The following is a 19,320-nucleotide window of genomic DNA, read 5'->3' as shown; positions in this document are numbered from 1 at the left end:
ATACGCCTTGAATTCGCCTTGGATTACAGATGATGTGGCGAGCAGTGACTACAGCGAATTTTCACATATTTTATTTCGAAATTTTGTCGATTTTATAGAAGAAAGTAAAAAGATTTTATTCGCACGCTATATATTAAGGTGATGCGGGATTAATACGTATCAATAATTGCGGAAAACATAAAAAGAGCGTTTACACGGGGAACAATGCAAAATGTTTGGCTGGCAGAACTCTCCGACAATGAAATCTGCGCTCGTGTTATTGGGTATCTGCTACGTTTTCTTGCCTGAGACTTGTTCGGCAGAGGGTCTTTCTGATTTGAGGCTTTGTGCTGATCCAGAATGTCATGGTACGATTATTGCATTAAAACAAAAAACAAAAAAAATAATAAAAATTATGTACACATTATATTGCAGATATCATATCGCTGGGTAGTGGAAAGATTAATTATTCCGCGGGTGAAAAGGGAATAGTGTCTTTTAAAATGCATTCAAAAATACGCGTAAAGTCAAAGAGTGCTGGTAAAAACAAAAAACTATGGGGTATTGAAGTGAATGGACGTGAAGGTTACGCCCCGAAGGAATTTATTTTAGAAGAAAAGGTGTTGGTGAAAGAAAGTGATTTGAAATATATTGTACCAGTTACAATACCTGGTTCCAAAAAAACAATGTCCACTGTATCGCCATCACCAACTGTAGACCTCAAACCATCAGAGAAATTATATTTGCCGAAGGATGAGGTGGAAATAAGTACTACGGCACCATTAAATCAGCCATTAAATGAAGAAAAACTTATATCAGTTAATGAGTCGGATTCTAGCATAAGTAAAGTGGAAATATCGTATTCAACGCCAGTTCAACCCTCAGTAGAACTAGTCGACGGTACAACAATTCCGGTGTTAGAAGATGTAATCGCAAATGCCACAAATTTGCCAAGCACCAGCGACGAAGACACTTTAACACAGGAACTTTTACTCCTAAACGAAACTACAAACAGAAAAAACGAAAATGCAGTGGCCGACACAGAGCAGATAACATCAAAACAATTAGTTGAACCGGTAAACCAAAAAAATTTCCCAAAAAAGCATGAAGCTGAAGGTTTGAAGATCAAACCTTTGGACAAGCCTTCCGATGCTGATGGTAATGATGAAAATAAGGACGATGAAGAAGATGACGACGACGAAAAAGAAGGTGATGATGAGAAGGACGACAATCAGATGACAAGTGACGATTTTAATCAACTTGAAAACAAAATCGAGTCGCCGATAATAGAAGAAGATAAAATGATAAGTTCCTCAGAAGCTAATGAAGTAAATATTATTAGTTCTAACAACAGAGAAACACCATTGGGGCACAAATTGGATGAAAATTCTTCAGACAACAATAACAAAGAAAATTCATTACCCGAAGACATAGTTCAGGCCAGTACAGAAATTCCACTTTCCCCACCCAATAACGAAACTGATGAAAAAGGGTTGCAAACTAATGAAAGGGAAAGTAGTTCTGCAAGTAATATCAAAGAAACGGAGGATTTGCCACGAGATGTCAAGACCAATCCCGAAAATAACGTTGAACAGCTGCCGAAACATAAAATAAATGAAATTTCGAACGAAATCATTGAAGTCAATGCTGGAGCTACAACTGAGGCTTCAGGTACCGACACCAATTACCTGAATCATGGTTATCCGAGCGAAGAATCATTTGATTCAACAACTTTACCCACAGTATTATTGCCACATGCGCAGTCACCTGAAACGCAAGTTTCGGGTGCACCTGAAACGTTGGCAATAAACAATTTAAAAGTGGATTTGGCTGATATAAACGAAGAAGTTTTAGAAACAGTTCCTCACGAATTTAGCAAAGTTCCTAAAACAACACCAGAAAATATTTCAGAAAAGAAAGTGTCGATGAATTCAATTCGTTCTAATAATACAACGCAGTCATCTATAACACAGTCATCAGAGGTAGCATCTGAAGAGAAAGACGATGGAAAAATATCTGGTAGTGAGCAAATTATTCCTACCTTACCATTGTTCCAAACGCCTATGCAGAATGGGCACTTAAATCAACATCAGCAACAATATCATCACGACCCGTATCAACATATGCAAAAACACCAACATTCAAATACGCAACCACAGGACCATACACAGCAAAATGGTATAACTGAAGCATCACAATTAACCATAACCGAAAAGACTGAGGTGAAGACTGAGGCATCGCCAATTCAACACTCGGATAGCAACGACCTACCACACGCATTGATTCCTAACGAGGCAGTTGAGAAATACCAGTCACAAACTGTGGATTATTCAGATGCACTAGTAAGCGAGGAGACCCAATCAGACAAATATGAAGATCCGATGTTCGCAACAAACGATGGAGATATTCAAAACGACAACGATGTTGGCGTTGGCTCAGTACAGAAAATAACATCTCATTCAACATCTGCACCCCCAGTTGTTGAATCTATCCCAGCGACACCTCGTCCGGATGTGGAGATAAAAGAGAGAGAGCAAGGGCTGTTTGCTACGATAGTAGGAACTGTCAACACTTTCTTGTCGAATGACAAAAAAGGCGACATGAGTGTGGAGGATGATGAGCTTCAACGTATACTATTCCCAGAACGGCTTGCAAGCAGTAAGAAAGCAAAAGAGAGTGGTAAGTTTTGAAGTTGACGTTTTATCATTTGTTAACATTAAATTACCGAAGATGGCGAGTATTGTGAAAAGCTTACACCAAACGATTGCCCTTCACATGTAATTCGAGAATTACACAATGTGGCAGAGTCATCTTCAATATCTGGCTGCCAACTGGATTGGCGTAATATGTCAATGGACATGCTGCTGACAGTGGCTGGCAATAAAATGCTTGAAATGAAAGAGCTGTTGGTCTGCTTAGCGACGGTGGCGGTTACGTGTCTATTCTTTTTGTTTGTTTATTACTGCTTCTGTAATAGCAGCCGGGAAGGAGAATTGCTAGCAAAGTTAAATGCATTGGAACGGAGTTTGTTAGCTACACACAAAGAAAATGCAATACTAAAAGAAGATTTGATGGGCACACGAAATAAACTATCAAGTATTGAAGATAATTCCTTTGGCTCAAACGACATGGTGATTGCACTCAAGAAGGAGTTGGAGGAGGAGCTCTTGCAGAAACGGCAATTGCTCGAACAAGTGGGAAACTTAGAAAAAGTATGTGAAAATTTTGGAATTTAATTATTCACTACTCCACGTTTTATTAATTTTTAATAAGGAATTGGAAAATGCCGCAGAAGCTGGACTGGAATTAAATAAAATTGTTTCAGAGTTATTAAGCAATCAAACTGGCGATGAATCCATTATAAGTAGCGTAGAAGAATTGCAAAAGCAACTAAATGAACAGCAAAGTAAGGAATACCACCCGATTTAACTATATATAAATAAGTATTAACCGAAAATGTATATCTTATCCTGTTATATAGAAACAATTCTGGATATAAACGCCAATTTAGCTGAGAAGAGTAGAGAAAATAGCGAGTTGCAGCTTATGATTGCCGAACAAAATGCTCGTCTTAGTGGTGAGATTGCATCGCTGCAACAAGATAACGACGAACTGGAAGTGGAAAAAAGTAATTTACAAACCCGTCTGGAGGAGGTGAAGCGAGAATTCGAGGAAGACATAACTAAGGCACTTGAAAGCAAAAATTTCGAGATAAAACGGTTGCAAAGCGAATTGGTAGAATTGAGCAATAAGCTTGAAACAGAATATACGAGGTATCAAACAAGCTTGGCGAAAGTGGAGGTAAAAATTCTACCTATAAAGCAGGAACTGGAGAAGGTATTCGTTTTTTTAATATATGTTTCTCTAAGGCTTTGCAGGAGTGTCTGCGAACTGTGCGTAGAGATCCCAATGTGAACATAACAAAAGTTATTGATGTGGCTAATGTGCGCGCTGAATTGATAGACATGCAAAAGAGGTACGATACACTAAAAGAACGATTGGATACGGAAATGGTAAAGTAAAACAATAAATATAAATTTCAATGCAGTAATTTGTTTTCGAAATAGGATGGAAAAAAGCTGGCTGAGGAACAGTTACTGCTTGCGAGCAGTGAAAACGAAAAGATTAAACATGAATTTCATCAATCGGAGAAGGATAAACTGGAGGCCCAAACCCGTCTAGAAGTGCTGTCCACTTATTTCAAAGAGAAGGAGACGCAGTTGCAAAAGTAGGCTCAAATTTGTCACAATATAACAGTTGCAAAATTTTTTTTTCTGTCGCAGAGAACTAAGTCTGAAAGAAGCTATGTGGCTGAAGCAACAAGGCGAAACCACCAGTACCGTGGATCGTCTCACTACAATGCAAGAGGAAATTCAGGCATTGAAGTCCGTATACGTTTCTTGAAACTTTTATTAAAAAAAAAAAACATTTGCATTTACGCTTTTAACTGCAATTCTAGATCTCAAAACGATGCTCTCCGCGCAGAAATTGAAGCCCAACTGGCAGCACACAAAGCGCAAACTGGCACATTAGAAAATCGCGCTCATGAAACATGGTTGGCAGCGCGACAATCAGAACGTCGTTATGAAGAAGCCCGCGCCGAAGCTACAGCGTTGCGTCGGAAGCTCACAGCATTGGCGGGTGTTGGTGGTGGTGCAACGGGTGAAGCAAATTGTAAGTTTTGGAATGCATATTAATACTTCTTATAATAAACCTTCGTCCTTTTCTTGTTCTAGTTGAGAAATTGGCGGGCCCTGAGTTGAATAATGCTCCTTCACCTATACACATGGAATCACCCGGTTCACCGTTGTTAGGGCGCTTGCCACCACCACCGTTCCTGCCACCGCCATTCATGGGACCACCACCACCGTTTATGGCTATGCCTCCACCGTTTGTGCCACCCGGTGAAATGCGTCCACCGCCATTGGGACGCTTGATGTCACCACCACCGGGCGCTGGCAGTGGCGGCAGTGGTGGTAGTGGACGTTTACTATCACGACGTGGAGGTCGTTATTCACCCAATCGCAGTGGTTATGAAGACTACGATGATGACGAGGATGAGGATGACTACGCAGATGACGACGAGGAGGAAGATGATTTAGAGGATGAAGATGAAGAGGAACGTCTGCGTCAACGCCGCCGTCGTCGTGGAAGCGATGTAAATGGAAGTTGGCATCGTGACGATTCATATTCACCGCCACCGCGTGCCTATCGCTCGCAATCGCCAACAGATAGCCGATACAATTACACCACTGAACGTGGTCTGATGTCGACATACGATACCGAAACCGATTTCGAACCATCACCGAGAAAACCCGAACGTCGTGGTGTACGTGTCCCACGAACGGACAGCTACCGAGACTATTCACCACCACCAAGTGCCTCGTCACCTTTGAATGTGTCCTCCAATAGCAATACGGGCAAGAAACATCCGTCGTCAGCATTTAGCAAAGGTAAGAGTGTAAATGAGTTCGATTGCTAGTTGTTGTATATAGGTATTTATGGAACGGGGAATGTGATTTGAATTCATGTGCTGTTTAAATTAGTAAAAATTGAAATTCATTACGTATATGATGGGGAAAATCCTCGCATCTCCGATTTACTAAAAGGCCGTCACAAGTCAAAAACCAGCATTTTTGATATAGTAATGCAGAATTTCCTCGTCGGCACGGTGGCGGCATACATTCGAATTGCAGTTTTAGGGAGCTGCTATAAATAGCACTATTTTACAACAAAATGTAAATATTTAAAATTTTGTTCACTGAACACGAATATGTGCTGGACGATTATAACGCCAAGGAAGGCTTTTTTGGTCCAACAGTAGGAAAATTCAGCCTTCATGAAAGCACCTCCGACAACGACGATAGTTAGTAGTACCAGACACCAGTAGCGAAACATCCACAAAGTCACCTGGAGGATGGCCCCTTATCAAAGAAAGAAGAACCAAATAGATCTTGTTGTTGCAACCAAGGTCCGCATGCGCCTCTGTGCAATGTAGAACGTGCGTCAGGAAACATGGCGAAAGGTCGACATCGAGAAGCTGCATTTACAGCAGACAGCCGAGAAAATTTCGCAATTGATTCTCAATACAGCTTAAAGAAGAGGTGGTTGGATACTACCGCCCACGCAGGAACAGCTGGTGCGACGAAGAATGCCGTGCGGCTGCTGCAGAGAAATACACGGGTGGGCAAGGACGAGGCGACCTTTTCTTGTCGGTCCAAACAGGAATTTCGATAAACTGTTGTTGGGTAGCTCGTTTCCAATGGGATGTTGATAATAATGAGGTTGACTTACGTCTGATGATTTTGGGATTACCGGTGTACGGTGGTCTAACTGCTGCCAAATGAATAGACCAGAATTTATATCCACTTAGACTCTTTATTTCCACAGGTAACAACTTGGTTGGGGATTTGCCGGAAGGAATGTGGTGGAACAATGCCGATAAGTATATTCCCCAGGTATACGCACTCTGAGAATTGACTTTAACCAAACCAATGTCGTCAGCTTTAATAAATTGCTTGGTTAGGATTACTTTCGTTCTTACGAGGGCTGATGTGTGTTGTCCGGTCCGTGTCCAATTCCAAAAAGGAAAAATATTTTTCTAGCCTCGTGGTATGTGACCACTGATTCTTTTATCGTATGTCAGTGTTGGCGTTTTCATAGTGGCCATGCCAATTCGTGTCTATACCGATGTGATGGTTCGTGTCTTGAATAACTATTGGTTATACCATGTTCTGACCGACATCGAAAACATGTTTTCCTTGCTAAAACTGGTTTTCGACTTAAAACTTGTGTTTTCGCCCATGTAAAATCTGTCAAACGAAAACCAGTTTTCGCTGAAAACTATTTGAAAACTCACGATCCACTCATTCCAATCGGTGTCGTCACTAGTTTTTTTCGATTATTTATCGAAGTGGAAGTCATATTTTATCATCTTTAATACGCCATTTCGGATTTATTGTTAATTGGCTGGCAAAAGTAAAATAAGAACGAAAGTAAGAGGTTGCTAATGAAAAGAAAATGAGGGAAAAGCATTTTGGTTTTGTTTTTGTGTAGCAAAACTGTAATCAGAGGATGTAAGAAATGTCAACGAAAACACTAACAGCCGGTGTGAGCAGCCTTCAGCCCACAGTCCCAAAACACGTTTTCAAAGTGTTTTCGTTGTCGGTCAGAACATGGTATTACGTACATTCATCTGGCAATTCCCCCCATTTTGAAGTTTAGCTTTGACAGTTTTGTCATGTTTACATTTCTCATAATCGTTCTGTCTATTATTTGGCCAATAAAAATAATAGGTCATTATCCTCCTCTCATCTTCATCGACACGTTAACAAAAAATGTGGAGCGTTTAGTAGGGATATGAGAATGGTGGTTCGAGAGCGATTCACGGGCTGTGGTTTGATGGACGTTAGACCTTACATCGAAATCGTTCTACATGATCTTATCAACCCCATCCTTACTCGTTCAGTTCGCCTTTGAGCGCATAAGCTACGGTAGATGAAAGGCATTGGTAAATGATTTGGTTATGAATCTTTTCTTGTTTGCTTTGATCGATTTACTAGCAATGTACTGAGGATATAATATAACAAAACTATGGATATAAAAAACTAAACTTAATTACTTTATTCAGTAATTCATTCCATTTACAAACGTAATTACCCTGCAAGACCAGTGACTATCATTTGACAAATCATTTGAGTGGCAAGACTGATAGAGATTTCTGTCACTGGCTCCTACAAGTTTCTATCAAATTCTAAAGCGCAGTGTGAAAAATCCGATGGAAACATTTGTGTTCCGTCTTTCTCCGACTTATGGCATTATTTAGTTGTCTCTTTTTTAACCAACGCAAAGTTTGTAAATGTGTTAGTAAGGTAAATGAGAATGTGTTAGTTTCCATCACACAATTCTTGTAGGGTATTATTTCAATATGGCAGAATAATATTCATCGAAATCTCAGTATATCCAGTAAACAAACTTAGCTATTTTTTTTTACCAAGTTTGGTCCCCATAAAGGACTAGTGTTGCAAGCAACGCTTTTTCGGCAATTAGGGTGTTGTGCAGCTATTTAATGTGGTGAAAATTATTTAAGCACTGGAGAGATTTATTCACATGGAATTGGAGATAGGGCTGATAGATTTATTTTAAATAAATTGTGAATCTGCGAAAATATCTTTTCAGCAGATGAATATACTTTTTAACCTTTTTCCCGAAAATTTACATACAGGCTCGAAAATATGCGAGTAACATTAGGTTTGTATAGTAACTTCTCCAGTAAAACATTGCAGCGAGAGCGTAAAATTGAGAAGAAGAGAAAACTAGCAGAAGAGGTTATTGAACACAAAACTAGCAAAAACTTGCAAGAGAACAGTTGCTGCACTGCTTTGACAATCTGCTGTAAACATTTTACTATTTATAAATCAGTTTTAAACTCTTTGCTTTACACACAAGCACTTACACTGTCCAGTACATCATTAATATTATGATTTCCACTCATTTTACTTTTGTTTGTGCCAAGGCGAATCAATATAAGGTGATAGCAGGAGTACAAAAACAAAAATTTACATGTATTTTGTTTTTGCTTTGGCGGTATAAACTGTCAAAACCTGTAAGTGTGAGTAGAAATTCAAACAAAATTTTTCAATTTGATATCAGAAGCCGTGCGGCGAAACACATACACAAAATCAACTGAGCTAGTAACACCACTTTATATATATTCTTTTGACATTTATTCTTCTTCTGCTAGTAAAAATTTTACTAGCAAGAATTTGCAGCTCTCTCGTGTTGTTACGCTCTCGATTCAGTGCTCTCTTGCAAATTTTTTGGGTTATCATACACTTTTCCAGTAAAAGTTTGCAGGTTCCAGTACAAATTAGTACTGACTATTGGTAATTTTACAAACCTATTCAAATATCGTCGCCTGGATGGAAAATTGCCGGAAGCGTCATTTTGACAATTTGTGGTTTTTGGATATCTTCTTTAGTTTCCGACTAATTGACTAAAATTTTTTCGGTTATTTGGTACAAATTGCGTTAGTATTGCTGTCGTACTAAACTAATCAAGATCTTTCAAATAGAGTTATCTGTTCTTCTTTAGTTTCCGACATATTCAGCTTTATCATGAGTTTCATTTTCTAGAACCGGGTCACTTTTCGTTTGCGTGTGTTCACTACAGGTGGATGAACAAATTGTTGGCGAAATTTTGTTCGGGCGAAACTCACGATTAGGCTGATTAGTAAAAAGTATGGTTAATTTATAAAAATTGTTATCACATTTTGGCGTATATCACTAAAACTGACTGCAAATTTTTTGACAAATGTCGTATACGACAAAATTTTATTAAACTCATAAATGGTTGACACTAAACTAAAAAAAATATGATAATTTAAGAATTTCATGAACTAGTACATAGCATTCTCAGACACTTTGGAGAAAATCTGCAGTCGTGTTTCTGAGAAATTGCATTCCAAACTTCAATCGTGAGTTACCGAAAGTAACTTGTGACAATCTTTTATCCACGGATCTACATAAATTATAATTGTCATTATTTTCGCAGTTGGAGCATGATTCAATAATACAAGGTTAGATAATTATTGACAGCTGCGGTTTGACACTCCCTTACAAAAGGTTGCATTTACGAAGGACAGAGAAAGGGCAAGAATGCGATCCCTTTTTTCGAAAATGGTAGTAGAAAAGTACGCAAAGTAGCCAATTAGTAGTGAAATTCCTTTCGTAAATTCTAATATATTTGCAGGAAATCTGGTATTTTAAACGAAATGTTGAACGTAATATTGATATATCTACGTGAATTACGTAATTTATATGCTATTTAGCCGTATAAAAACTGCAAAATGACTCAAAATTAAAATAATACTACTATGAGATTGATGTAAACATCCAATGCTTATGTTTTCATCAGTTACATATGCTTCATATGCATATACAAATAAACATATTGCACAAAAGCTTATACTTTTATTTAACACCAAAGCTACACTGTTTCGATGTAAATTTGCAAAGAAGCAACACGGTGCCACTGCTAAGGGAGCGGTGCGAGAGGGACAACTGTCAGTTTATCGAACCTTGTATTATTGAATCATGCAGTTGGAGTATATGCCAGACGAGTAACAGGTATACACATACAAGGATACCTAAATTAGCGCGTTGAACTTGTATATTTATCTCTCTCCAACGCATTAATTCTATATACGTAGGTACCAACGCCTGACAAAGTTATGTCTAAATTTAATAATGGCTCTATGACAAAATATTCATGGAATGTATTCGTAGATTTTTATTTACTTCATTTCATATATTAGCATTGATGTTTTGTTTTTCATACATTAGTATTGATGTTTTTTACTAAATACCAGGAATAAATATTTAATAAAAAACTATTTCATTTAAGCTTAACCAACTTTTAGTTGCTCGGAGCTAATTTTGGAACGCTTCACGAAATATTTTCATAGACAGTAAATGCAACCCTGGGTGCATCCTTAACGAGCTGAAAAACCAAACAATTAAAAAGATTCCATCTGAACCAATATTCCCAAAAATTATAAAGCAAAACAAAAACCATTTTTTCCAATTTATGCACTGTTATTTTTATTATTGCAATACAATTTCACAGCTCTTCAAACATTTTCCACATTATGCTTTTAGGGCTAGTAGTTTCCGACCCGATTTGCTCGTTTTTTTTCAATTCTGAATTTAGGCTAGGCTTCATGGGAACTTACTGTGGGTGCAAACAGGCCACATTTTGTAAACTGAATTGTGATATGTAATTTTATTTTATAATGAAAAATGAATTTAATGTGCAATTTTTTAAGTTGACTAGATGTAAGACAACTTTTAATTTTCTTTATATATTGCATGCTTTAGTTTTAATTCTGTTTAAGTTAAGTTGTAAAGGTGAAAATAGGCCTCCTGGGCAACCGAGCACATTAAAAAAAAAATCAGTAACGCGCGTAAAAGCATACCTCACAAGTGGTGTGGAAAATGCAAGAACAAATATAAATGGAATAATTTTCGAAATTATGAAATGGTTATTGGTATTTTCCATCTCAAAGGGGGTGATTAATTTGAACGTTATTTAAGCTGCCTTTACACGGTCGATTTTTGTCGTTTAACCAAAATCTACCCGTGTAAATTGCAATTCAACCGTAAAATGTAAGCGTTTTGGCTAGTCGATGTCTTAAGTAAATTTTCCAGTCGACAGAAATCGACCCGTGAAAAGGCAACTTCAGGATTTTTTTTTTTTTTTTTTTTGCTTGGGCGTCTTTTGAAGATGTGCCAAATTATATTGTCTACTTAAATACAAAACAACAATTTCTTTAAGCCATCTTGGGCAGCAATTTGTTGATCTTATCCTCACGGCTCCCGAAATCACCAACCTCAACGTAGTGATTAGCCTTCTTGCGCCAGCCTCGGGTTGATGTGTTGAGCTTGAATAGCAACAGGAAGTTGGGGGCTTTCTTGAAGTGAAGTGAATCAACGCACTGAATTTCGTGCGCTTCGCGAAATTTGCGTTCGATCACAAAGCAGAGATTGGGACACGCTTGACCATTCCACGTTTGTACATCAATTCACAAACTGATTTAAGATTTGGATAACCCCATATAGGGGGTTCGGCATACGTAGCATATTAATGGTTGCCTTGCTCAATTTGATGCACACCGTTTTAATGTGGCGAAAACAGAACTGTAAAACTACGCACTTTTTGTGCAACTTCGTTGATACCGCGGATGCGGATCACAAAAACCAATTTGGATTTTTCAGGCCCGTCGAATTGGCCGCATTTCTTTGCCACACAGCGTTACTCCATCACACGGCGTCCATCACGGAGTTTTCTTGTTTGATATTTCTCAGCATGCACCAAGTTTTCACATTTACGGAGTGCAATCACAGCAGAGCGCTTTAGTTTACGTCTGATCAGGGTAGCAATTTGCTGACCTGCTCTTGCTGAACTGCAGCTTCGGCTCGGGGACAGGAGGCAGCTTCCTGGAAGGTTGTCTGCCCTTTGCTTGCGGTTTCTTACCGGCCCATGATGGCAGTCATCTTAACTTGTTACTTAGCACGTTGAAAAGGCGAAAAAAAAGTTCGCCAAATGTTTGGAGCACATCGTAAATGAGCCACTCGATTTATAACGTTTCTATAAACAATTTAATTAAATACTTTTTATACATAGATATGCTGCAACCATGCACTTACTTTCCCAAATTCCATCCTGTTTATCGGCATAATTTTCCAAATATGCCTGCTACTTCGTTACTAATTACTAAATTTTCCAACTGCGCCTTCTTTGTTGGCTCGACATATCCTAAAAAAACAAATTTACATTAAACAATAGAAATCGCAAAAATTAGCAAATAAAATACTCGCTTTGTTTTGTTTTGTTGTCAAATTTCTGAGAAATGTGAATTCACCACGATGCGATACAGAAAGAACAAGGACCAGGCAGGGATGTAATTTTAAGTAAACCTATTATTCAGAGGCAAGGCGCAGAGCGTTCGGGGCAGCAATATTAATTTGTATCAAATATAACATTAAACGGTGGTTCTAATACATTTTTTGATATTATTAACCAGAGTACATACATTATATGGTATTTCTTTCAAAATTAATGTACTATATGAACTTTTTTTTCAAATATTTCTTAAGTTTCTTTCATCAGTGCTGAAAAGCAACCATGCGTGTAAGAAATTGTGTGCTACCTAAAATTTCACCTCTGGAAACTTTATCCCCATAAAGGACTTCACCACAGTTTTTTTACTGGATATACTGAGATCGAAATTCTTGAGAAGGCGAATGTACTGAATGAGTTAACGTGTTGTGATTAAATCGGCGGAATAATTGCCAAGCACTCGGTGTTTAGAATCGATCAGTCCTTATGAATCCGAAACATAGGCTCTAATTTTTGGTGGGGCTAGTTTCTGTGCATAGCCCTCTCCGGCAACGGACTGTTTAGGATTGGGAATGAACACTTCCGAGCCTATCTCGAAATGGCGTTCTCTTTTGCGGGTCAATGCCCGTTGTGCGGTTTGATGATATTGTTTCGAACTGTCTGTCTCGAATTTCATCAGCCAGAACTTTACGTTGCTCCACCTCCTGGGTATGGTATGGATTTACATCCAATAATAATTTATATTCGTTTCCATCTTTCACATATTCACGACCGGTGTGTAGGAAATATGGCGTGTAGCCCATGGCGGAATGCACTGAAGTGTTAATATCATGAACAACACGAGAGAGATAGTTTTCCCAGGAGGAATGTTCATGAAAATCAGTCATGTGAGCACGTAATCCAAGTTTAATGCTTTTGTTTGTCGCCTCTACCTGATTGCCTTGTGGATGGTACAAAGGCGTTTTCATGTGTTTGATATTATTATCGGCGCAAAGCTTTGCGAAAGTTTGACTGATGGATTGAGTACCATTATCTGATATAATGAGTTCGGGGCAGCCATTCACCGAGAATATATGTCGAAGATAATTGACTACGGATATGTCGTTTGCGTTTTTCATGGGCTGCGCCCAGACATATCGCGAGTAACAGTCGATTGCTACGAAGATCCATTGGTTACGATTTTTAGACAAGGGCAGCTTACTGACGAAGTCAATAGATAATTGTCTACCCGGTCGTTTTGGTTCTCTGTATTCGCCGTGAGGTGTTTTGGTGCTCTCATTACTTGGTTTAATGCGGTGGCATAGTTCACATTGCCGAACGTACTGGTAAACGGACTCATACATGTTTGGCCAGTAATAGCGTTGTGAAATACGTCTATAAGTTTTCCAAACACCCTGATGCGAATGTTGGTTATGATTTTCATCGAGGACTTTTCCTTTGTCAGAATATGGTACACAAAGTGTCCACAGTATTTCCGCACTTTGATTGGAAAATTTCAATCGATGATATAGGAGGTTGTTCTCGATTTTATATCTATCTAATGGTTGTTTTGAGGCCATGGCATGCATTTTGTTGTACCATTTATCGCACGTGTTTGGGTCAATGTTGATCACGGATGTGATTGGGGTACGATTAACGGGAAAATTACTCGGAAGGTCAATTGGACTTCTACGAACGATGTTGAGCAGAGCAAAAGAACGAGATAAGGCGTCAGGAAGTTCTAAATGTTTTCCTGGTTTATGAATAATTTTGAGATCGTATGGTGATAATCGGATCGCCCAACGGCATAAACGTCCAGTTGGTTCTTTGAGAGTTTGTAGCCAGCGCAAAGCTGCATGGTCCGTTACCACAACCAAATCACGACCCTCAAAATATGGACGGAACTTTTCGACCGCTAAGAGAACGGCTAGGCATTCCCGTTCGGATGCTGTGTAATTTTGTTCGGCTTTCGAGAATTTGTTAGAAAAATACTGAACCACTCGTTCATTCCCATCATGTTCTTGTACTAGAACAGCACCCGCTGCGATAAGCGAGGCATCGTATAAACCTTGAATGGTTTTGAATAATCGGCCATAGTCAGAACGGGAGTGGTAGTTAAACACTCTTTGAGTTTGAGAAAGTCTTGTTCAGCAGCGGTATTCCATTCAATGGGTCCTTTTCGGTTTTCTTTATACAATTCACAAAGGGGAGCTGTGATCTCCGAAAAATTTGGAATAAATTCTCGGTACCAGCCTGCTGCCAAATAACCGTCTGACTTCTTTTGCCGTTTTGGGCACTGTAAATTCAACAATAGCTCGAATACGAGATGGATTCGCAGATAGACCCTCTTGAGACAAAACGTAACGCAGGAATTCCAATCGTTTACAACAAAAATTCGATTTGGATGTTGAGATGGTCAAGCCGGCCTCAGCCAGACGTTTTGCAACAATAGCCAATATCTTAACGTGTTCTTCAAACGTCGAAGTGCAAATTATGAAATCATCGACATATGCGAATGCATGTGGAACCAAATCACGGAAAATTTTATCAATGAGAATGGCTAATGTGGCGGGCAAATTTCTCAACCCCATCGTCATGCGACGAAAAGCATAAAGTCTGTTACCGAATGCAAAAAGGGTTTTCAGTTGACTCGATTTTGCCAAAGGAATTTGAAAGAAAGCTTGAGACAGACCAATACTGGTTAGGTATTTAGCTGACTTAAGTCGTGCTAAAATTTGGTTAGTATCCGTAATTGAACTTGTTCAGCCACATATGGCGATACTGGATACTGGCGTTTCATGACGGGTTTTGCATCACCCGTATCAATTACGTGTTCGATCTGAGTAGTGACATTTAAAGGACCAGACTCAGGAGTTGGATTAAAAAGTCTGAGAACGGCGTCCAACATTTGTCTTTGATCTGGGGTGACATTATGTGGAAGGCTGACGCTTTGGGGTATCTAGTTCACCCTCTAAACCGAGTGTGGAAGCGTCAATTGGCTCCAGATCATTACTCATAGAAGATACCTGAGCTTGTTCTTTCCCACTCCCTGGTGGCTGGTTACAAAAATTAATAAATTTATCCGCCGTAACCATTTCGACTTTAGCGGATGCAACTTCTTCAGTATCACCTTTGGCTGTATGTTTTAAAAATCGTTGAACTTTCTCTTGGTTCTACACCAGTTCGAAAAAGAAGGCCTCAAGGAATGTCCGTCCCATAATTGGGTGTTTCAGTGAGATAGGTACGACAAGAGTTGGCACCAGTCGGGTAAGACTACCGACCGTATATAATACATCCACTTTACCTTAAAAGAAATCGAATTATCGGCAAGACCAATGGAGGTTTTGGTAGTTTGCAACTGCCCTCATCTGTACTTCTCATAAAATGTTTGTGAAATAACTGTGACTTCGGCTCCACCATCGAGTAAAACCGTATGAGAATGGTTGTTAACCATAAACCGTGAGATAATCGCGACAATCGTTCGGAATGTTATATGTCAAACCTTTCTCTGAGATAAAGAAAACATCGCGGAGTCGTGGTTGGTTAACTTGGTTGACTGCGTCATGCTGGTGAGTAGGGACTGGAGCTGAAGTAGGTTTGGTAATTGGTAGTGTTCGTTCAGAACATTTAGTTGCTGGTTCTTTGCCATCCCTTTGAGTTTGATCATATTTATTAAGAATCAGAGTAGAATTATTACTGGAATTTGGGACTGAAGATTTGTCGATTTGTAGAGGGACTTCGGTATAGTGCGGATTGTTAGAGACAGTGGATTTAGATAAAGTTGTGAATTCTGAGTACGATGGACCACTATTCCCAATCGACGCCCTTACGCGTTTTTTGAACACGGGCATTGATCAGACGTAACCCCTGGTCGTGTACATTTGTAGCAGATCAGCCTATTCGGTTGGGTTCGACACTTTTTGAAGTGATGGCCCCACACGAGACATTTTGCGCATCGTACATTATCGTCGCCCTCAACAACGAGAAATGGGTGGACGATAGTTCCTACTTTCGTATCATTCTCCTTTGGATTTTTGTCATTTTTATAATCCTCGACTGGTTTCGAATACCTACGTTTCTGAGATGCTTTAATTGGCTTATTTTGCTTGTTCACGTATGCACATTCCCTGTCATCGGAGTCGGACCCAGGAAACGCAGCGGTATATTCCGAATGTGAAGAATCATCCGGTGAATCATGTATTGCCGAAATTTCCCGTGGCGCTGATCGCTGTCTATCCGAACGGGTTCTTTCCGGACGGGGTGTGGCAACAATGAACGAATGTGGGGCAATTCGCTAAGCGAACTCACGCAATTGCTCCAATGTGTGGACTTGTCGAGTGTGGACCAGCTCACGCAGATGATCGGATAAGGTACCAATGATGATATCGAGGTGGTCCCGTCCATCCAGACCACAGGAATTACTCTGCAATTGGAATGTCAGGTCATCGATATGTTTCAGCAGTGTTTGCGAACGTGGATGGAATTTAATCTGTGCATATGACATTATTACTTGGGCCCGAGCATGTTTGTTGAGGAAACGAGCACGAAGTTTCGTGCAAAAATCTTGATAATCTCCGAAGTTTCCCAGTTCGGTGAAGTACCATTGTCGAGCGGCCCCCGTGAGTGTGGGTACCAAACGCGTAACCAATTCATGGTCGGGTACTCCAATCTTATATCGAAATGAGCCAATAATAGCCAAATAATCTTCAAACGATAGACATTTTTCGTTCACATTTACGCCATCGAATTGAGCACGTCCCGGCCATGATGGTAAGCCTCTGAATTTCATATCCATTGCATCCGCTTGGGCAGATTCGTCGAATACAGTGGCTTGATTTGGTCGTGGGTGTGGTGGACCGGATAGCGAATAATTCTGATATAAATGAGATGGTTGATTAATTGGTTCTTGGACATGTGACGTTCTAAGGCCAAGGTAGGTATTGATCGTTTGAGTTTGTAAGGTTGAAGGACCACCCAAAGAACCATAAGGAGGATCCACCGAGAGTATCCAGGTATGATTCCGGGTCGTTGGCATGGTTTGGTTCATGACACGAACGTCAGGTATTGGTGTCTGTAAATGAATCCGGTCACGGATCATTTGCTGTTGCATCTGTGTTTGGGTTCTCAACAACTCAGACACCATTTCGGACAGTTGGTGTAATGAGGGTGTTGGTTCCGTCCCGCCTGACACTGAATTGAGAACGGCTGGTAGAGCATTTGAATTAACCGTACTAGTGGTCAGGGTATACCGTGGTTCAGTTGCCTGTACCGAAGTCGGTATATTCGGGTTTGGAATCGAATCTGGTATGGTTAAGGGTAAATATTGGGATGGAACAGTATTTTGAGTTGAACTCATCGTTCCCCGTTCATTCTCAAAACCACGGAATGTCGAGTTCAAACTTAATCGGGAATCGCCCATCGGGATTCCCGTATTCGGAGAAGACATCCGAAGCTCCGAAAGCCGACTCGGGTTTTAACTTTAACCGAGCGGTTCGATAACAATAATGTATCATTTGATGGAGACGACCCTGAGGTGTTAACACCTCATTCGCCTCCACTTCCCGATATGCTGTCTCACATATTTCCAACTCATTCATTGGGTGTAGGGCATGTGATTTTATCAACCATGGTTGGCCAACGTAAGCAGATATTTTACCATTGGGAGCGGCTATTTCGGTGTCGTTCCATTGAACCGGCGCTGGATATAGGTTATATATCTCCCCTCCGATCTTTCGCTGTTCGTTTGTCAAATAAGTTGCATCGGGAATGGGAAACAATTCCATATGCGGTATTGCTTTTAAATCAACTACCAAGTTGTAAATTCAGATTATTAAGAAAATTCTACCAACGGTAGATGTAAAGTCCGTTATAAGATGGCGGTACTTGATTTAAAAGCAATACCGCATTTACTTCAGTTTATTATTATTATGATTCTATGATTGTGTCTTAAGCCTAATCAGCGAAAACCAATCTATGTTAGTTTCGAATATCCAATTTAAAAAAATAATGCCGCATAAATCGATCACTATTTGAATATTGCTTTTAATCTAATTAGTTTAACAAAAAATTCACGCTCAATTGGTTGTATATCTCATGTGATTTTCGGTCCAAGATTTTGTTTAGTATCATACCGAACGTGGGCTGAGAATGGCGTTTAACGCACTAGCTCGAATCTTTTTTTGTTGTTTGCTCCTGGGATGCAGCGAAGGCCTTGAATACTTCTGAGTATTTCCTGTATCTCCTTCGGTCCCTTCTGTCGCCAACAAGGTACGCAACAAAGATCAAGACTATCCACCCCCGAATTTACCGGAAGACCAAATCAGACTGAGAATATTCAACCAGTTTGAGAATGTTAAACGAGATTAATTTGATACGAGTTTGAAATTTTATTGGGAATGAATACCCAAAGAAATTACAAAAAAAATAAAGGAAAATTAATAGTTTGGTTCAATTAATATTGACCGTGTTATCGGTTACGTTGCTTGAACTTATACCGAAAGACGAAATGAAAAATTATCGGTTCAAAAGTCTTGACCGTCGATGTCTGGTGTTACTTGATTAAAAAAAAATGCAATTAACTTGCTTTTCAGAATTGGCGAACTGAACTGAACGAGAATGGTTATGACTGCTGATCAATGGTGTTCATTTAATTTATTATTATTCCAATGTACGTAAGGTAGATATTAAAGAAAATTCAAAAGATCCCTGGCCAAATTTTCAAAATCTGGTTTTACTTCAGTTAAAGCCGTTCGTAACAGTTCTTGGTTGGTTAGTCAATTGAGAACGGTATTTTGACTTTACGAACTTCATTGTAGAGTACAAAGATTCACCAAAAAATGTACCAAAAATTAAAAATTTGCGGCACGCATCTGTTTTCAACTGCGGATATTTTAAATCTGGTACATTTTGCCGGAATTCAAGCAATGGCAAAGCTTTGTGTTGCATTTCCAGTGCCTTATCTTC

General features: G+C 39.5%; 1 protein-coding gene across 2 annotated transcripts in view; it reads left to right on the top strand.

Annotated features, from left to right (window-relative positions):
• The window catches only part of LOC118740310 (transport and Golgi organization protein 1), a 50,208-nt gene continuing 30,888 nt past the window's right edge, over positions 1-19,320 (top strand). For both annotated transcript variants that reach the window (XR_004993116.1, XM_036471793.1), the window contains exons 1-10: positions 1-347; positions 415-2,658; positions 2,710-3,191; positions 3,253-3,385; positions 3,461-3,780; positions 3,849-3,992; positions 4,047-4,207; positions 4,263-4,364; positions 4,439-4,653; positions 4,716-5,432. Coding sequence is in view for 1 of the 2 variants with exons in the window: in XM_036471793.1 (XP_036327686.1) it covers positions 212-347; positions 415-2,658; positions 2,710-3,191; positions 3,253-3,385; positions 3,461-3,780; positions 3,849-3,992; positions 4,047-4,207; positions 4,263-4,364; positions 4,439-4,653; positions 4,716-5,432 (4,654 nt within the window). In the remaining variant the exon portion in view is untranslated. The remainder of the gene's footprint in view (positions 348-414; positions 2,659-2,709; positions 3,192-3,252; positions 3,386-3,460; positions 3,781-3,848; positions 3,993-4,046; positions 4,208-4,262; positions 4,365-4,438; positions 4,654-4,715; positions 5,433-19,320) is intronic.

Source organism: Rhagoletis pomonella, unplaced genomic scaffold, assembly GCF_013731165.1.
Source record: "Rhagoletis pomonella isolate Grant_MI unplaced genomic scaffold, Rhpom_1.0 Rhpom_scaffold_00006, whole genome shotgun sequence".
Taxonomy (NCBI): domain Eukaryota; kingdom Metazoa; phylum Arthropoda; class Insecta; order Diptera; family Tephritidae; genus Rhagoletis; species Rhagoletis pomonella.
Note: the sequence above shows the minus strand (reverse complement) of the source record. Positions and strands in the feature narration are given on the sequence as shown.